This window comes from Heptranchias perlo, chromosome 40, assembly GCF_035084215.1.
Source record: "Heptranchias perlo isolate sHepPer1 chromosome 40, sHepPer1.hap1, whole genome shotgun sequence".
NCBI lineage: Eukaryota > Metazoa > Chordata > Chondrichthyes > Hexanchiformes > Hexanchidae > Heptranchias > Heptranchias perlo.
In genome coordinates, this window is record NC_090364.1 from 15,706,198 (window position 1) to 15,727,126 (window position 20,929).

General features: G+C 41.2%; 1 protein-coding gene across 6 annotated transcripts in view; it reads right to left on the minus strand.

Annotated features, from left to right (window-relative positions):
• Positions 1 to 8,126: 8,126 nt before the first annotated feature.
• The window catches only part of tom1 (target of myb1 membrane trafficking protein), a 90,516-nt gene continuing 77,713 nt past the window's right edge, over positions 8,127 to 20,929 (minus strand). For 2 of the 6 annotated variants that reach the window (XM_067974682.1, XM_067974686.1), the window contains exons 12-15: positions 20,710 to 20,785; positions 12,319 to 12,378; positions 9,982 to 10,024; positions 8,127 to 8,604 (exon numbers count right to left, since the gene is read on the minus strand). In XM_067974682.1, the coding sequence (XP_067830783.1) occupies positions 8,462 to 8,604; positions 9,982 to 10,024; positions 12,319 to 12,378; positions 20,710 to 20,785 (322 nt within the window). In that variant the 3' untranslated portion in view covers positions 8,127 to 8,461. The other 4 variants (XM_067974685.1, XM_067974684.1, XM_067974688.1 and 1 more) reach the window with 4 other exon arrangements.

Here is a 20,929-nt window from a genome sequence, read left to right on the forward strand (position 1 = left end):
GGGTTTTAATAAGAGTAAATAAGGAGAAACTACTTCCAGTGACAGAAGGGTCAGTAACCAGAGGGGACAGATTTAAGGTAATTGACAAAAGAATCAGAGGGGAGATATGGAATTTTTTTCTAATGCAGCGAGTTGTTATGATCTGGAATGTGTTGCCTGAAAGGGCGGTGGAAGCAAATTCAATATTAACTTTCAGAAGTGAATTGGATAAATACTTGAAGGGTAAAATTTTGCAGGGCTATGGGGAAAGGGCAAGGGAGTGGGACTAATTGGATAGTTTAAAGAGCCAGCACAGGCATGATGGGCCAAATGGCCTCCTCCTGTGCTGTATCATTCTATGACAGTCTCCCCCTTAGTCTTGAGAAATTAACTGGATGTGAGAATTCTATTTAGTCCCACATATGTTTTCACTGTAGAAAGTACCTCTCAGACTGTGGACAGTTAAGTGATAATTCACAGCACTTTGTTACTGGGCTGTGAAATTACTCACCTGTAGAAAATGGCAGGCCTTTCAGGTACCTCTGCCCATTTACAGATATGATGTGGAGATGCCAGTGATGGACTGGGAATGACAAATGTAAGGAATCTTACAACACCAGGTTATAGTCCAACAGTTTTATTTGATTTTCCGAGCAGCTTCTTGCTCATGAGTGGCCTGAAATGATTCATCTGGTGATTTTCCTTCATGCATACGAGGAAACTCTTGCTCTCTGCTCAGTTTCTTCTCTCCTCTGCTGATTTTAAAAAGTGCATTATTCTGTAAAGAACTGCTTCCATCTTACATTGACGACGCATTAGAAGTTTCTGCAGTCAAGATTACTGAGATTCATTCATCAATGAAATCTTTCAACATTTGCCAGAAACCATCACTCCAAATTGCTCCCAACTAAAAGTATTGCTCTGAAAGGGGACCTGCTGCTAAGTGGATGGTGGTGCATTGTGCATTCCTTATTGCTATGCCAGTCATGTTGGCAAAAAAAATAGTATCTGATGTTATAATAATGTGTTAGCTCCATTTTAACACAGTCAGCAAATATCTCAAACTAAATGTCATGACATTGGAGCAGTTTATATCTGCTTACTAACATGCCATGGCTTCTTTTCAATACTTTGAATACCATTGTGCATACAAAGGAACACAAGGAATATATAATGCAGCACAGAGATACATATATTGATGTTGTGGTACTCCCAAATTTGGATGGAAGCTGGTATGCCCTGTTACATGATAGTATAACCTAGCTAGCATATGTTACAGATCAATAGTCAATGCTGTTCACTCGTTCAGGCAGACTGTAAATATTACATAGAATTTATAGAGTCTGCAACACAGAAACAGGCCACTTGGCCCAACAGGTCTATGCCGGAGTTTATGTTCCACACGAGCTTCTTCCCACCCCTTGTCATCTCACCCGATCAACAAATCCTTCTATTCCTTTCTCCCTCACGTGCTTATCTAGCTTCCCGTTAAATGCATATTACACTCCTAAAAAATTTTTAAATCATCACGGGGCAAGATTAAACCTGTATCGTACCACTCTGTCACACCATATATTGGTACAAGCCAGAATGGATTTATTTTAAGCAGCTCATTTTCTGGACATTTTTATTTCCTAAAAATAAATGGTTTAAAATCATCTTATTGTGTTTGTAGGCTTAGCCCATTCTTGAAACCTATCAGCAACTCCTAAAATATTGTTAACATTTAGTTCAAAATGAGAAAATTGAACATTTTATCTGTGCCCCAATCAAATTCTGGTCAAAATCAATTCCATATGTTGCTGGAAAATCAACATCAGTGTCTTACTTTTCCGAGGATCCATTTGGGTCCATCATCTGGACCCATTCTGTAAATAGACATAAGGTTACAAATTCACATACAGGGTCATCAAAATCCAAGTTATAACAATGGTTTACATTCCCTGCTCTCAAACGTAGAGCACTTTTCTCAGGGCAGAAACTGGGAGGATCCAGACTGTGGACTTCTCTCCATTTGCCCCCACTGTTGTTTGATAAATTGAGAAGACTCATGTGAAAGACAGCATCAGCTTTGCCGTTCTTTGCCTTGAATTTGTTGAAACTATTTCAATAACAGATTAAAACATCGGACAACATGCGGGAACTTTAACCCACAATTCTCTGGTTGGAAAGTGAATGGTGCTGTTTAGAAAGTACTCCTTGTTACATTGAGCAAAAATGAGTAGTTGAGGGTTCTTGTAAATTCATTGCTGCAGCCTGCTGATTTTCCAATAGGCTTCCCTAGCTCTGATTAAGCAGCAAGTTCAGGGAAACTCCACCCCCACATCAACTTCACAGGAATTCACACAACGTCTCAAGGTTAATAACAGAGATGCAAAAGTTATGATCAATAAATACTGGTCAAAAAAGTTAGAAATTAAAAATCTGCGTGGGTGCGACAGGAAATAATCTACAGCCACTGCAGGGGATGGTGCCACAATGGTCTGTGTTGGTGACAAAGCCCCAACGGTGAATTTATTCATTTGATGAACCAGTGAAAGTGAAACTGGGCTTTTCCCTGATAACACTGAGTTTGATCCAGTCTCTCTGCTTTTGAAATGAGTGCATTTCAAAAATGGCACTCATTGGGAAACACGGACAACTTCAGTCTACATCTAGACTTTACACCGAGACAAAGTGACTGAATCGATAGCCCAGTAGTGTTAAATTTTAAAATGGACAAGTCAGCAAGAATTTCTGGCTTACAAGTCCAAATCCTGCTTGCAGACAGAATGGGATGGTGAGTAACGAAGGTGGTATCAGGAATCTGAGTGTACCGCAGTGTTTGCTATGAAGTACGTTACAAAAGCAACACAAGAAAAAAATCAGTTTTGCAATTCTCCAAAGCCTCATCATGTAATCGTAAATTAGATTTATCTTTGCATTACCATCCTTACCTCCACGAAGCATTGCTATGGTAACCAGGCAGTTCCTTCAGACCATCTCCTCTCCCCCACTGTGCAACAGGGTTCAGAAACTACAAAATATATATATGACCTATATACGGTATGTTACTTTAGATCAAGTCCCAGTGGCTCTTGTTAAAGCTTAGCTTGGTTGCAGCAGATTTCTATCTCAGTTGCATGAATCCTATAAAGTACTACACAGGATCATCAAACATAAAATGGTTGGGGAGGGAGAACAAGAAACCAAATCTGGCTCATTTGAGTAGCAACTCCCACAGACTGTTTGAGTGGCACTAACAGACCAATGAGGAATCTGGGTAACCAAGCATATGGTCTTCCCAATTGAAAGAGGTGTGCATACAACAAGCAATCTAGGAGAGAGAAGTAATAGGAATTCCTAACTAAGGGGAATAAGAACGAGGTATAAATGACTAAACGTATGCGCCAACCAAGTTACTAATTAACATATCAGGACTTTGCCTGTACCAGGCTGCTTAAAAACAGAACTGTGACAAGTGTTCAAAGTACACTTAAGAATGGACACATCAAATTTATGATTTTATCTAAATATTTCGATTGATAAATTAATGCTTGAAAAGGACTATATGCATTTTGTATAAATCAGAAGTTAATCTTTCTAATCTCTGGTGGGTTGGATGTGGGGAACAACTTTTTACAGACGGCAAAGGATCAGGTACAGCAGGAAAGCAAATCCTATTTACATTGTTGCCGTATATAGGTCATATATATATTTTGTAGTTTCTGAACCCTGTTGCACAGTGGGGGAGAGGAGATGGTCTGAAGGAACTGCAAAGTAAGTGAGGCAACTTGTATCTCCCCCGAAGGCAGGAAATATCACCACACTCAGTATTTGGGGCCTCCATTTTCTTCGAGCCTTGGGCCAGATTCCCAGCCCACCCATTGCAGGTCAAGAACGCTATGCTTATATTGCTGGTCTGTACCAATCTTAGCTCAGCATCAGGGAAGCAGCTATCACCAGAATAGTAAGGCTGCCTATGCGATGGTTACTGGCAATAAATCCTCAATCTTCCCCTGAATGGATTTGATTATCTGTCTTACAAATTCAACCAAAGTGTGAAATTGCTTCCACAATAATGGGGGACCATATTAGTGAGCCAACGAGAGACTGGGAGAAGCAAAATTGTTCAAGTAGTAAAGGCAGTTAATTTCTAGAATGTATTCGGGACAGTTTTCTGGAACAGTGCGTTTCAGAACCGACAAGGGAAAAGGCCATACTGGATTTAGTGATGAGTAACAAACCAGAATTAGTTAACAATCTGATGGTGAGAGAACATCTTGCGAATAGTGACCATAATATGATTGAATTTGATATTAGGTTTGAGAGGGAGAAGGAAGAATCCCAAACCAAGGTATTAAATTCAAGAAAGGCAAACTTTGAAGGCATGAGAAATGAATTAACCACAGTAAATTGGACTGAAATATTAATGGAAAACCTACAAAAAGTGGGAAGTATTTGGTATGATACAAAGCCAGTACGTACCTCTAAAAGGCAACGGCTCCACTTGTATAGTTAAGCAACCATAAATGAGGCAAGAGACAGCATAAAACTAAAAGGTTTACACAAATGCTTGAAAAAGTGGAAATCCAACAGACTGGGAGAGCTATGAAAAGCAACTAATGATTACAAAGAATGTAATGAGGTGCAAAAAGGGAATATCAAAAAACTTGGAAGTGATATTAAAGCTGACAGCAAAACTTTTCATCAATATATTAAGAGCAAGGGGGAATATGGGCCCATTAAAGGCAGTTGCAGGTGAGACTACATGGATAATAAGGAAATGGTAGACTTGTTAAATGAATACTTTGCATCTATTTCCACAGTGGAGGATGAGGACAAAATACCAACAATACAAGGGAACCTTAAAATAAGTCACGGAGAGGAACTTAGTGGATTTAACAGAAGTGAAATAATGGGGCTTAAGACAGACACATCTCCGGGACCTGACTGTTTCCACCCCAGGACAGTAAAAGAAATTAGTGAAGAAACTGCAGGTGTATGAGTCATAATTGTCCAAAGTTCTCTAGATTCAGGAATTGTGCCCTTGGATTGGAAAAATGCAAATATTAAGGAGGGAGGGAGGGAGGGAGAAACCAGGTAACTACAGACCTGTCAGTTTAACATCAATTGTGGGGAAGTTACTGGAATCTATCATGACAGAATGACTGAGCACTGGAACAAGTATCAGCTGATCAAAGAGAGTCAGCAAGGATTTGTGAAGGATCGGTCACATCTGGTTGAATATTGTGAGGACGTCACTAGTATGGTGGATAGGGGAGTGTCTATGGATGTTGGTTATATGGTCTTCCAGAAGACCTGTGATAAGGTTCCATACAAGAAATTATTGGCAAAAATGAGTGCACAGCTTTGGATGTAACTTTGTGACATTGGTCTGTAATTGGTTGGGAGGTAGGAGACAGAGAGTAGGGATAAAGGGTTCATTCTCTGATTGGCGGGATGTGACAAGTGATGTTCCCCAGGGATCTGTATTGGGACCTCAACTTTTAATGACTTCGATGAAGGAATAGAGTGTTATATATCCAAGTTTGCAGATGACACTAAGTTAGGAGGCACAGTAAGTTGAGTGGATGGGAGCAGAATGTTACAAAGGGATATAGACAGACTAAGTGGGCAAAACTATAGCAGATCGAGTTTAACGTGAAGTGTTCAGTATCCACTTTGGATCTGAGAGATAATTCAGAATATTTCCTTAATGGTGAGAGCCTAAGAGCTGTGGAGGAGCAAAGGGATTTAGGTGATCATGTACACAAATCACTAAAAGCTAGTGCACAGGTACAAAAAGTCATCAAAAAGGCTAATGGAATGTTGGCTTTAATCTAAAGGGGATTGGAATTCAAATGTGAGGAAATGAGGTGGATAGATTTTTGTTAAGTAAGGCTATCAAGGGATATGAAACTGAGGTAAAGGGAGTGGAGGTACAGATCAGCCACAATCTAATTGAATGGCCTACTCCTGTTCCTATGATGGAGTGCCACATTAGTGAGTTGCTGCATGTTTCAGCTCAATCACAACTGAAAGATAATTAACACAGACAGGTTGATGTGATATACAGTGGAACTGGAAAAATTCACATCAGAATGAAAGCACTGCAATCTTCACCAGCAACAGGGACAAGATATTTTACTGACTACGGAAGATATATAGGGGTAGATACTGGTACGAGTTGCAGTGGGACATCCCGCGCGCGCCCAGTCTGCGCCTGCGTTTGGCCACAGTTCAATTAGTCGGGGCCATTTTCAGGCATCCCTGGCGGCTGCCTGAAACAGACGAGAGGCCCCTTGCACATGTAGATGAGGGCCTAACATCTGTTTTAGGTCCCCTTGCCGAAATTGGTTCGCGATGAGTGGAGCAGTGACAGGAGCGGCGCGGGACAGACACACCTCAGGTCATCCCTCAGCCTTTCTAGAGAAAAGAGCTCAGCCTGTTCAGTCTTTCCTGACTGTTCTGGTATCATCCTTGTAAATCTTTTTTTCATCTTCTTAGATGCTGAGGCTGTTTCTCCAGCTGGAGAGTCTAGAACCAGGGGGCATAGTCTCAGGATAAGGGGTCAGCCATTTAGGACTGAGATGAGAAGGAATTTCTTCACTCAGAGGGTCGCGAATATTTGGAATTCTCTACCTGAGGGCTGTGGATGCTCAGTCATTGAGTATATTCAAGGCTGAGATCGATAGATTTTTGGACTCTAGGGGAATCAAGGGATATGGGGATCGGGCAGAAAAGTGGAGTTGAGGCCAAAGATCAGCTATGATTTGATTGATGGTGGAGCAGGCTCGAGGGGCAGTATGGTCTACTCCTGCTCCTATTTCTTATGTTCTTATCCAGTGCCTCGATATCCTTTTTATAATATGGATATGTTTCTTTATAATAATAATTTGAACATGTTTCTTCTTTACTTGACCATGCAAATAGCTCAGCTTTTTTCTTTAAATAGTTGGATTTCTACATGCCGCACAATCAGAAACCAGCAAAACACTGAGCAGAAATGGATAATACAAATGATGCATCTGACACCTTTGAGCTAGTTGCATTTATCCAATAAAATAGAGAGATGTAGAAGTGAAAAGTTACTTCATTGAACGATGTCCAAAAGAACAGTAGTATTACAGAATCTTAGCCAGGAATGTATTTTCTTGGGTATATATTTGAGCACTTCAGCTGCCATACAGAGGAGCTGGTGAGTTTTAGTAAGACACTAAAACACTAGAAATTACTGGGTGTTTCAACACACACAAAAAACATTTTATTGATTTTGCATTAAATTATTTTTGTAAATTATACATTCTCTCCTCCCCACCCCCCCAGAATTGGTCTAGGAATTGATATGATTAAAAGACTTTAAGTGCAATTGGGCCATTTTCCCAGGGTTGCCAACTCTGGTTGAGTGTATTCCTGGAGGTTTCATCACATGACCTCCCACTGCGAACCACCCCACCCCCACCATTTGTCCATACTCCAGGCGCACTGCTTTCCCACGGCCAATCGGCCTCTGTTACCCAATTGGATGAATCTTGACCGTTCGTGAAACAGCCATTCCCTCATCGCCAATATTTTTATAACTAATTCATTAAATTGTTCAAAGAAAATGAAAAAAAAGTTTTGTTTAATGCCCCTCCGATTTTTCTCCTGAGTCGCTCCCAGCAATGTTTTGGAGATTAATCTTCAATTCCTGGAGGCTCCAGGGCAATCCTGGAGGGTTGGCAAGCCTACAAATTCCATAGCTTTCAATTCTCTGCTTCTCACTAGAGAGCTACCCCATTCCAAATGCTTGTGGAAGGGGAAAATGTCTCATTGCATGGACAACAGAATATAGATGCATGAAAGAAATGCTGCAAAGCTCAGCAATTACAACTGCACACTCCCAAATAGCAAAACAATGAAATCCATCAAACTCAAGAGATGCCATAAATCAGAATGAAGTGTGGACACATGGCCTACTGTGTCACTTGGAGCCGCCATCTTTCATTCTCCAACATGCCTGCGAACGCCACAACACATCACTACCCTCGTGCTAAAGCATTTAAAATAGAATAAGTTACAACTGAGAGGCCATTTTTAGATTTAGCATACAAAAGAAAAACTCAATAAAATGCACATGGGTTTGGGCGGGGGATACATGTAAAAAGTATGTGTACTCTCAGATCTGCAGTTTAAATTATTTTAATGAATATTTTGAACTTTAAGAGCCATCAGCCCACTACATCGATCTGTAATCGGATGGCATCTCCACAACTTCAGCAAAGGGTCACATGTTGACCTATATCCCAATTATAGGAGCTCTGTGATCGTTCTAGAGAAATATTTTAAAATAGTGTCTATCTTCAAATACAAACTTCTCTGGGGAAGCATGTGCACTTTTTTTTCGTACCGTTCCCTATTCAGAAGCGAGAGGTTGGATTTCTAGAAGAGAGAGAGGATTCAGGACGGCCCCATGTGTTCCTTCATACATGGTGGTAGGCAGGGGATGGACTCTGAGGTTTCACAGTGTGAAGAGGGCATCCTCCATCTTTTCCTGCTTCTTTTTGGTTGTAGCAACGGGGCCAGGAGGCTCTGTGGGAGGAGAGGGGAGAGTCGGCAGCCTCTCCGCTGCTTTGGCTCGCTCTTCCAGGAATTTATCGAATTCTAGAAGAAAAATGTGCTTTATCCATCGTGCAAAAATTCAATTTTTCTGCATCTTTGTATTTAAGATCATTTCATAGGAGAGGTCAGGAGAGCCGAGATTTTCATCTCGGAAGGAGAGAGAATTCTTTTTCTGCAATTTCCTTTTCACAGCTTAGTTTCAGTCCGTCTCAATGAAACAAAATATCATAAAACAAAGATTTCAGAAAAGTGGATTTAGTAGTCATAAGCATTGAAATGAAGAGAATAAAATTAGAAAAATCAAAGGGGAAAACCCACAAAAATCCTTTTATGGATATATGAGAAGTAGAAACTAAATATATCCCATAAATAAACTGACAGTTAAATACATTGTTAAAAAGTGAGGATGAATGGCTTAAAAGTTTTCAGGAAATGGGAAATGAGGGCCATTGAAAGGGATTTAAAACTAAAATAAAAACTTCTGGAAGGAAAATAAAGGATGAAAAACAAACTGGAAAAAATATACTTTTATCAGATGAAATAATGGAAGGATTTCTGGGTACAATATCTTTCATTGTAGAGGACACGGATATGTTATTTCTGATGGTTAGCGAATATGAGATCTGTTCAAGGTCACAGAGAATCAATTCTAAAATGGTATTAAAACTTGGAGGGAGCATGAGAGAACGGGGCCAAACGGAATGCAGACCAGAGCACTTCAAGAAATTAGGATTGCAGCAACTAAAATTTCCCATGCTATTAAATACAAGGATAGTAGCAAAAAACTGGAACACAGCTAGCAAGCACTCCAATTTATAAACAGATCAGAAGCATGGTCCATCTGTAGTGACTAAATCACTGAACTCAAACAAACAGCATTCAAGCACATTTAACAAGAATAATGACATTTAGTTTGTATTTCCAAGTCAACCACGGTTTACGAAAGTAGGATCATACCCAGCTGATGACAGAATTTGTGGGTAATAATGTGGTGGTAATTTATTTGCAGTTCTTCAGAGGTCATATCCTGGGTAAACATTGGCCAATTAAAATTAAACAAAGAGCACGGATCAATGGTAATTGATATAATCTGTAACGAGTGACAAAGTTGGGAGCTTTCACTATTCATAGTATTTATGAAAAGTAAAATGTCCTCCATTTTCAAGCGATACAAAAGTTGTGTAGGCAAGTAGGATGTTTAGAGAAAAGGATAAAAGTCAGAGATCTAAACTAGAGAAGCCCAACAATTGGTCAGATGACCTGTAAATTACAATAATGAGAAATTATATATATGAATTCAAAATATGAATTATAAAATGAAGGGTATATTACTAAATATAACCTCTCATTCCTATAGGTTATTGTTATCGCTATTTTGACAAATGAAAAATAGAATAAAGAGAGCAAAACAGAATTTACCTTCACTTGTTACTCCTTCAGAGTCCTCTCCCAATTCGCCTTTCTAAAATTAGAGAAGAGTTATTAGTCGTTCCTCATGTGCTTCAGATAGAATTCAGTCATGTTTTTCTTCTGTCCTCTTGTCTCAATGACTGTCAACTAAAATTGCATCGAACTCGGATTGCTTGGTAAAGTGAGAGGAGTCAGTGGGAGTGTATACTTCATCCACTGTGTCTGCTGAAGTAGCAATTGTCACTGACACGTCAGATACAAAACAGACACCCTACTTTAGCTGTTATAACTGCACAATATATTTATGGCCATCGTCACCAATACTGTACAGAGAAAAGGGGCAAAGGGAAATTAAACACGGTCATCCCCCAAAATAACAAATGCCTTTACAGAGCCTGGCTAAAAGAACCGATTAAAACTATTTGATTCAGGTATTGATCAACGCTAAAAATCAAATCCACAGCCGCATGGGTTTCACAAACACCAATGTACTTCAAGGTAAGGAGGCTGCAGTGACAGCATCAAAATGACGTCAGTTCAAATCCTGTGTCTCTAGATAGCAGCTTCCCAATCTGAAATGGTTAGAGAGTCAACCCATTTTTCCACATTTTCCCACATTTAGCAAAACTTCTATAGCCATGGTGCTTCAGAGCAGGTTAGTAGCATTGGCCTCAACTGATCCCACTCTAACCAGGCACCAAGGGTTTAAGCTGTCCTTCTCCCTGTTCAAGTTTAAATGGGGGAAAACGGTGGAGACATCTCAACACACTAGACATTATGTTATAATAACAATACTGAAGTTCAGTTGTGTGTTAGATTTGATTTCTCCCCCTCAAAAAAGCTCTTAATTTTATGTATGACAAATGGAATTACTTACCTCTGTGTTGATAATACCTTCTTGACTCCCCTCCACAAGCTGCAATTGTTTGGTCAATGCCTCACAGCTACAGCACAGGAAAGTCTGATGAAAGGACTTTGAACACTAATATAATCACTGTGGCTGCACATTCCTGGTAGTTCCACCATAACTGGTGTAATGGGTTGAACAAATTGATGACACATCTGCACAGCAAGTCAAACTGCAGTGACTGAAACAACTGATGGAGGTGTGAGCCATACACCAGGTTTTACATCATCATAGAATCATACAGCACGGAAGCGGCCGTTTGGTCCATCCGTGCCTGTGCCAGCTCTTTGAAAGAGCTATCCAATTAGTCCCACTCCCCTGCTCTTTCCCCATTGCCCTGCAATTTTTTTCCTTTTTAAAGTATATATCTCCATTATAACATCATAGATATGCAATGTAATTGAGTTCTTCCAATTAATTCCTGGATCATTCTCCAAGAATTCCCTTTGCTTGGGTTTCAAAAATCAGCTTGATACAGAAGCCAGGAATCCCCATCTTCTATTGTTTGGGGGCCAGGAGTCAATTCAAGGACAACAATGAATTCAAAAGAGCAACACTTTGCTCCCTCAGTAGTCGATACATTTATTTGATTTTTTTTCAATTCTATTAGCTGAAAGAGTACGGCGTTAATGTATGTTAAATGCTTGCATTTGAATGAGCTCAACTGTGGCAGCTCAATGGTTATGCTAGTTTCTTCCAGTGGACAAAACGAACGTGCCAATATCTTTTATAATCAAATAAGGGAACCTCAACCTTGGGCTTATTCTACAGTCTGATTCCATGGGCACGAGCCACCCTCACATCTTGCCCAAGTGGCTAGTCTTCATGTGCAAATCTAAGTAGTGACTACCATTTGATCTCGGAGAGGTTCAGAGTCAATGCAGAACCTGTTCTCAATCAGCACACACATGAGCAGGAGTCATCACACAGCAATCAGGATTGAAAATCCTGGACCACTGTGGCAGAGAGGGAAACGAAGGCCTTTGGGTCAATTGTGGTGCCACCTACTGCAGCCCCAGGCGAGATCAACTAACTTTAGGACAAATTAGGGACTGAACTGTGGACCTATCTTGTCTGTATGGCTCAGTACCACACCACAATGAGCCATCAGGCAGTTCGGCTCAAACTTTCAGAATTCAGCTGTGCCCTATGTGTTCAATCAGCCCTGTGGCCTCATATTTGAGCGAAAGCGTGCTAGAACCAGTCCAACAAACATCAGCGTGCGTCTATAGGAGGTGGAAGGGTAGAAAAAAGGAGAACAAGGCTAGGATCTCGTCAGGATGGGAATTGCCTTTCTCAGACAAAGCTCGGAATCCATAAAAGCAGCTTTCCTGACTTACTACAGCTGCAAAGCTCCAACGTTTGTTATGGCTCCTGGCAATTTCAAACATCCACGGAATTAAAGCAATGCAAATTAAAAAGATGCCCAAAATTCTCACCACATCTGTGGACAGCCATTGTTCAATGTCATCCATTAGATTGGCCTGAGTGACTGGAATCTGTTACAGATAAAGGGGAAGGGCAGGAGGAAGTTAAAAATCAATCAAAACTAAATCATTTAAAAAAAATAAAATTGGTATTTAAAATCTACATGCAAGCAGGGTACAAAATTCGTTTATCTTAATTTGTGCTCCGTCTAGCAGGTCAATTATAACCTCTTTCCATCTAAGAATTTGGAAAATGACCCTTTTTTTCCTAGAATCAGAAGAATCGCATCTAAAGCAGGTGGATCTCCGTGAATTTCATACCTTGCTTTCCAAAAATAAATTGATAAATTATAATCGACTTCACCACACAAAAAAAACAAACACACACATCACAGACGAGTCACAATATTCAAAAAAATAGTAAATTAAAAGTTAATAAATTAACAGAAGAGAAATCAATTGAGGAATAGGGTCAGTCTGATAAGAGAAGGCAGTGATTAGACCGTCTGAAGGAAGTTTTAAGACATCCATTCCAAAAGGATACAGGGAGGATTTGATTAGCCATACACATTATCAACTTGGACAGGTGGACAGCCTGCTCATACACCACCTTCTCGTTCCTCCACTGGATGGTCAAATCTGCAGAAGTTACACCTACTGGTTCTGTTGCAAACAGATCAAGGCCAGAACTTGCTGGTTTGGTCTTCTCCCACCTCTCCAGAGCTGGAATCACTCGCCACCACTTAGGACTGAAACTCACCTGAAGTAAGGACGGTCTGAGCGACAGCTAACCCTGGGAACCTTGCAGGCAGCAGTCAAGTGATCAGCTGCTGAAACCAGGTTCTATGAACCACATGCAGACCCAATATCAGACAGTACAACAAAACACACACAATCTGGATCTGGACATTGCATTATTCCAGACTAAATAATTAGCTGCACACTATGGCACCTCTATCTGCCATGTGCAAAAGCCAATTCTCGGCCATTTAAAAACAAATATTTTAAGTGGCGATTTCTTTTTTTTGTTTGTGTTGGTCAAGGTGAGAATACTTTTCACTTTTGCCACTCATTATCAGTACTCTCACATTAAGTATGGGACAGTTAGAAAGTGTAATACTCCCTCTGCTCTGACCCAATAATATGCCTCAACTCCCAACTTCAGAAGCACCACCAGTATAACAGTGGACTTCTCGTGCTGAATACCAGCGTGCCAAACTGTCGGCAGTTCTTTGTTGTGGATCCATGGTCATTAGGATTGGATTAAGACTACCCCTAACACTGGTCACATAGGAGCCTCACACAGGACTTGGACTGCAGGATGGCAAGTCAATGACAAGTCTCTTCCAAGAAAGATTTGAACAGAGGGCTCAGAGATTGAAAGGGGAAATTAACCCACTTAAAATTGCCTCGGCCACTACTGATGCAATCCCAAAAGCTTCAGGTTGACCTCAGTGGTCATATTTTAAGTTATTCTGGACATTATTAATCATTTTGTTCACTGCTTGTAATGTTATATTGTAGCAGTTGTGTGTGGGTGGGGGGGGGTCACATTCTTCAGGTGAGCAGTAATCCTGCAGTAGAGATCAGCTGCCAAAAAGAAGCAGCTCACAACCTATACACTGACGCCATCACATGTTTTGCTTTTAGCAGTGGTTCTGAACCCCTTTCATTAAAATCTGAAAACTCCAGTAGGATTGACATGAATCAATGATTTTCTGACAGTTGTCCACATGCATAACACCCTACACAGTGAAGATGATTACATTTCAGAAAGGGCAATGAAAAATTAGACATGTCACAGATTTAAAATAAACAATTGCTGCAGGTTAATTAGCTCATTATTCATCTGTTAGAAAGTCAACGACTCATAGAATCATGCAGCACAGACGACCATTCAGCCCAACATGGCTGTGCCAGCTCTTTGAAAGAGCGATCCAATTAGTTCCATTCCCCTGCTTGTTCCCCATAGCCCTGCAAATTTCAATGACTTTACAAGTTCATCCAACAATACAACTAATCATGAGTTCTGCTTTTGAGTCTGCAAGTACTGAGGAGGTACTGCGATTGGCTGTTCTTTTACAATTGTTTAAGTGCAATGCCTGCTGAAAAAAAAGTCTGTTCCCAGCAAAGCAAAGTAGAAACAAGCTCGCTCCAAATTATGAAAACCCAGAATTCAGAGTACAACACCCTAGGACACAGACAGCATTGAGCGACTTTCACTAGCCTAGATGCACACAGTGAAAAAATCCAAACATATTACAGTTAGCAATACTCAAATTCTGCCAATAAGTACTTTTTAATCCTCTGAAGACTAGAAGCATTTTACAAAGAAAGCAATCTGAGAGGAGGGAGAAATAGGCAAAAGGATTTAGCAATGTTTATTCTCCAGAAAATGGAGAATGATGAAACAGTATTTACAAGGTGATATTTTAAAACAAAAAAAAGTTATCCAGATTGCTTTACATGGATTTTTTTTAATCTAGGGGAGGTGCAGTGGTCGAGGAGGAGAAAGATGGAGAGGAAAGAAAAGCAGTCAAGGTTCCTACTCCAAGTTGCTATCCAAATGACCCTTGGGATACAACTTTGGTGAGATGCCTCTCAATTGCCTGATAAAACTCAATGGCTATGGTCACACAGGAAGAATGTGAGTAGGTGGCCAGCATCCATGATACAGCAGTATAAGTTAATAGAAGGGGAACATTTGGTTTGGGGGTGTGGGTGCAAACAGAATTTTAAAAAATGTTACTTGTGCCACAGTTAACAGTATGTCAGTTGTAGAAATCCCAGATTTTTCTTTAGCAGTGCCTACCAAGGCTTTTTTTTGTATGAGAGGGAAGGAAGGAAATAGATCAGGGACGTGGACTTGGAGGACAGAGTCGGGCGGGGAAATTTTGTTATTCTTAAGTGTCCTCTGAATAGTTTTTTTTCAAATCTTTTTAATTCGATTAGAAACAAATCAAAGCAACTAATAGCAGATTGAAGACACCACCAGTGTCATCTGAGACAAGGTCGTCACCCAACACTGTCTGCAAGGTCACCGAGCAGCCCACAGGTTAAGACCCTGAAGGTAGCACTGAACTCCCCAGAGAATATGGTGAACTCTCACCATTCCTTGGTTTAACATCCAGTTGTCTATTGTTGTTCTGTTTGTGTGCTCATTCAATGTATTCTCCATCTATTTCAGAGAAATCATCACTCAGTAAAAGGTTAACACAGCTTTATAAGCCTCTACTCAACTCACCTGTGTGTTTTAAGGACAGAATATCATTTCGCCCTTTTTAAAATTAAAAGTCACCTCTGAGCTACACAGGCCAGATTTGTTCAGTTAGCTGATCTCAGCAATTTATTGCAACATAGAATCATAAAATGGTTACAGCACGGAAGGAGGCCATTCGGTCCATCGAGTCCGTGCTGGCGCTCTGCAAGAGCAATCCAGCTTGTCCCACACCCCCGCCCTTTCCCCGTCAAATACTTATCCAATTCCCTTTTGAAAGCCACGATTGAATCTGATTCCACCACACCCTCAGGCAGTGCATTCCAGATCATAACCACTTGCAGTCTAAAAAAGCTTTTCCTCATGTCACCTTTGGTTCTTTTGTCAATCACCTTAAATCTATGTCCTCTGGTTCTTGACTCTTCCGCCAATGGGAACAGTTCCTCTCTATCAACTCTGTCTAGACCCTTCATGATTTTGAATACCTCTATCAAATCTCCTCACAACCTTCTCTGTTCCAAGGAGAACAAACCCAGCTTCTCCAGTCTATCCACATAACTGAAGTCCTTCATCCCTGGAACCATTCCAGTAAATCTTTTCTGCACCCTCTCTAAGGCCTTCACATCCTTCCTAAAGTGCGGTGCCCAGAATTGGACACAATACTCCAGTTGTGACGGACCAGTGTTTTTTTAAAGGTTCATCATAACTTCCTTGCTTTTGTACCCTATGCCTCTATTTATAAAGCCCAGGATAAACCACTTTCTCAAACTGCCCTGCCACCTTCAACGATTTGAGCACATATACCCCCAGATCGCTCTGTTCCTGTAACCCTTTTAGAATTGTGCCCTCTAATAGAATTGCCTCTCCTCGTTCTTCCTACCAAAATGTATCACTTCGCACTTCTCTGTGTTAAATTTCATCTGCCACGTGTCCGCCCATTCCACCAGCCTCTGGCACCACGCCCATAACTAAGGATGATTGGAAGATTATGGCCAGTACCTCTGCAATTTCTACCCTTCCTTCCCTCAGCAACCTAGGATGCATCTAATCCAGACTGGGTGACTTATCTACTTTAAGTACAGCCAGCCTTTCTAGTGCTTCCTCTATCAATTTTTAGCCCACCCAGTATCTCAACTACCTCTTCTTTTACTGTGACTCTGGCAGAATCTTCTTCCTTGGTAAAGGAAAATGCAAATTACTCATTTTGTACCTCAGCCATGCCCTCTGCCTCCATGTGTAGATCTCTTTTTTGGTCCCTACTCGGTCCCTCTTACTACCCATTTACTATTTATATGCCTATAGAAAACTTTTGGATTCCCTTTTTATGTTAGCTGCCAGTCTATTTTCATATTCTCTCTTTGCCCCTCTTATTTTCTTTTTCACTTCCCCTCTGAACTTTCTATATTCAGCCTGGTTCTCGCTTGTATCATCAACCTGACATCTGTCATACGCTCCTTTTTCTGCTTCATCTTACTCACTATCTCTTTCATCATCCAGGGGCCTCTGGCTTTGATTGCTCTACCTTTCCCCCTCCTGGGAATGTGCCTAGACTGTACCCAAATCATCTCCTCTTCAAAGGCAACCCACTGTTCAATTACAGTTTTGCCTGCTAATCTTTGATTCCAATTTACCCGGGCCAGATCCATTCTCATCCCATTGAAATTGGCCCTCCTCCAATTGAGTATTTTTACTTTAGAATGGTCCGTCTCATTTCCATAGCTAATCTAAACCTTATGATACCACGATCATTGTTCCCTAAATGTTCCCCTACTAACACTCGTTCCACTTGGCCCACCTCGTTCCCCAGCATCAGATCCAGCAATGCCTCCTTCCTCAATGGGCCGGAAATGTACTGGTCAAGAAAGTTCTCCTGAACACACTTCAGAAATTCCTCCCCCTCTTTGCCCTTTACACTATTACTATCCCAGTCTGTATTAGGATAGTTGAAATCCTCCATTATCACTACTCTACGGTTCTTCCATCTCTCTGTAATTTCCATGGAAATTTGCTCCTCTCTATCCTTCCCACCAGTTGGTGGCCTATAGAATACCCCAGTAGTGTAATGGTGCTTCTATTGTTTCTGAACTTTAACCAAATAGATTCTGTCCTTTACCCCTCCAGGACATCCTCTCTCTCCAGCACTACAATATTCTTCTTAATCAATACAGCCACCCACCCCCCCTTTCTTTCCTTCTCTATCTTTCCTGAACACCTTGTATCCAGGAATATTTAGTACCCAATCCTGCTCTTTTTTGAGCCAGGTCTCCGTTATCACCACTACATCATATTTCCATGTGGCTAATTGTGCCTGCAGCTCACCAACCTTATTTACTACGCTTAATGCGTTTACACACATGCACAGTAAACCTACCTTAGACCTTCGTGTATTCTCTCGGTCTGATCCCACCTATTACCGTACTATTTCTTACTCTAGTGCTATCTGTCTCTCCCAATCCTTTGTGCACCTTGTTTCTCCTTTCCAATGCGACATCATGGTGCCCATCCCCCGGCCAAATTAGTTTAAAACTTCCCCCACAGCACTAGTGAACCTCCCCACGAGGACATTGGTCCCAGCTCTGTTGGGGTGCAATCTGTGCAGCACGTACAGGTCCCACTTCCCCCAGAACTGGGGGAATCTAAAGTCCTCCCTCCTGCACCATCTCTCCAGCCACGCATTCATCTGCTCTACCCTCCTATTTCTATACGCACTAGCGTGTGGCACCGGGAGTAATCCGGAAATTACTACCTTTGAGGTCCTGTTCTTTAATCTTTTTCCTAGCTCCCTAAAATCTCCCTCTTTCCATCTATATTGTTGGTACCGATATGGACCATGACCTCTGGCTGTTCACCCTCCACCTTCAGAATGTTCTGCAGCCGCTCAGTGACATCCTTGACCCTCCCAGGCATCCTCTAAGGGGGTGGGGGCGGAAAGAAGAAAATGTAATCAACCAGGGTTCCTGCTCCCAACTGCTAAACAGAGACCCCAACTCAATGCTTGTGTGCACAGATGCCAGGTAAGGACAGCTTCAAGCTTGATTGTGATTTTCGCAACAGCTGGATAATTTACCGACACTATCAAGGCTCATAACGGGCACTTGGCCACGGTATCGGAGGTTAAAATCTCCATTGAAATGGGCCCCGGGAAGGAGTCAACGCCTTCAGGAGAGAACACTGAAAAATAATCCAAAAAATACTTGCAAAGAATTACGATCAACTTGAACATCCTTGTGCTTTCTGCAGCCCGAATCCTAACTCTCACCAAGTCCCGTTTACCAGTCAACCTTGTGCTCGCTGACCTACATTGGCTGCCAGACCAGCAACACCTTGAATTTAAAATTCTCATCCTCATTCAAATCCCTCCATGGCCTCGCCCCTCCCTATCTCTGTAACCACCTCCAGCCCTACATCCTTCCGAGATCTCTAGGCTCCTCCAATTCCGACCTCTTGCGCATCCTCTATTTCCTTCGGCCCACCATCGGCGGCCATGCCTTCTGCTGTCTAGGCCCTAAGCACTAGGAATTCCCTCCCTATATCTCTCTGTCTCTCTACCTCTCTCTCCTCCTTTAACACGTTCCTTAAAACTTACCTTTTTGTCCAGCGTTTGGTCACCTGTCCTAATATCTCCTGATGTGGCTCGGTGTCAAATTGTGACTGATAACGCTCCTGAAAAGCGCCTTGGGATGTTTTACTACGTTAAAAACGCTATATAAATGCAAGTTGTTGTTGCTTTCTACTATTTGAAAATCTCCGAAGTAGTAAATGGTGATTTTAAGAGAACTTGCTTCCCGTTATTGAGCTCCAGGGTGTGAGGGAAAAAGAACCAAACTGAACAGTTGAAGTGACCTAAGATTAAAGTACCCTGACTAATGACTACATCAATGCTTCATCCATTCTAGGTCTTTCCCCATTCACTGTTTAAACACATTTTTAAAATTTTACACCAAAAAATAATCTTTATCTTTTAAAGTAGTTTGAAGTAAAGTGCTGATGACTACATAAAATGTAGTCTCACTTGGTGGGGGGGCGGGGGGAGAAAAGGAAAGAAAGAAGGGGAGACTTTCTTTCATTTCATTCCTTGAGTGCCTTGAAAAGCTGCTGGGAATAAGTTAAACTAAGCCTACCTCTTGGCCCATCCCAATAACCCATATAAGATATTGGCTACAAATTTCAGTGAATAGTAGCAAACAAGCTGCAAAAACTGAACTTATCCTGTAATGCCTCCAGGTAGTGTTTACTGTAAATGTATTAGAGACAGGGGCAGTGGAGCAACACCATGAAAACACAAGTTTGCATCTATATTGAGTCTTTCACATTCTCAGGACATCAGAAAGCACTTCTCAACTGTGTATGAGGTGCTTGAAATTGGTGTTACGCGAGATCACTTTCTGACTTTCCATCCCTCGCCGGCTGCATATAATGACACCACTATTCCTGGCCAGAATGGAGATGATTGGGTAATTCCCCCGTCAATCACACCTGGAGTCCGCGCTGCTGTAAGTGACTGGGATTGAACTTGCGCGCATAATTTGTATTATGTAACTATCCTCCACTCACTGCATTTTGTTGGAGAAATAATCCTGCTTTTATCGGGAGACTTTGCTGTAGTTTCGGTCATGAGTTCTGTTTGCTGTGGTTCATAGAGACTCTTTTTAAATAGACTGTTTGCTGTATTGCGCTGTTTAAATAGACTGTGTTTGCTGTAAAATAGACTGCTGTAATTCCTGCCCCGCCTCCAACTCGTGGGCTGACACAGTGGTGTCAACAGACTCAGTTCTTTCACCTCTCAACATCTCATCTGTCGCGACTGAAACACACCGTCTAGCAGTTGAAGCCAGACCCAAATCCCACCATATGTTACTCCACCACACTCCCCAAAGAACAACTTTATATCAAGAACGTATCAGAACTTTCAGATGCACAGATTTCACTTGTATTTAGAAAATAAAATGGAAATACATTTAAACGACTCTTAAGCCTTACTTGTTTCTGAAAAGCATTGAATTAGATTTTTAAAAAAATAAAAATTCTTTCCATTGGTTTTTATAACGTGAAACCGACCTTGCATCAGCAATTACAAGATAACTTGATAAATCCACAGTTTAGAGAATAAATCATTAAAAACCCACACTTGTTATATAATATTTAATAAGCTGGGTGTAGGAAGTAGATTTGATGCAAACACTCACCGCGCCAGTGTTCTGTTGTCGGGTATCCAGTGCTCCAGCCAGTCCCTCAATTGCCTGTGGTTCTTCGTACTTTACACTGAAAAAAAGCCAACATTCTCTAGTTAGCTGTGTGCTTGATGATTAATTAGGCTCCACAGCCAGTCTTAGAGGATGCAACAAGTTTAAATACTGACAGCAGAATTCATTATACAAGGGAGAAGAGAAGGGAAGGAAAGCAGCT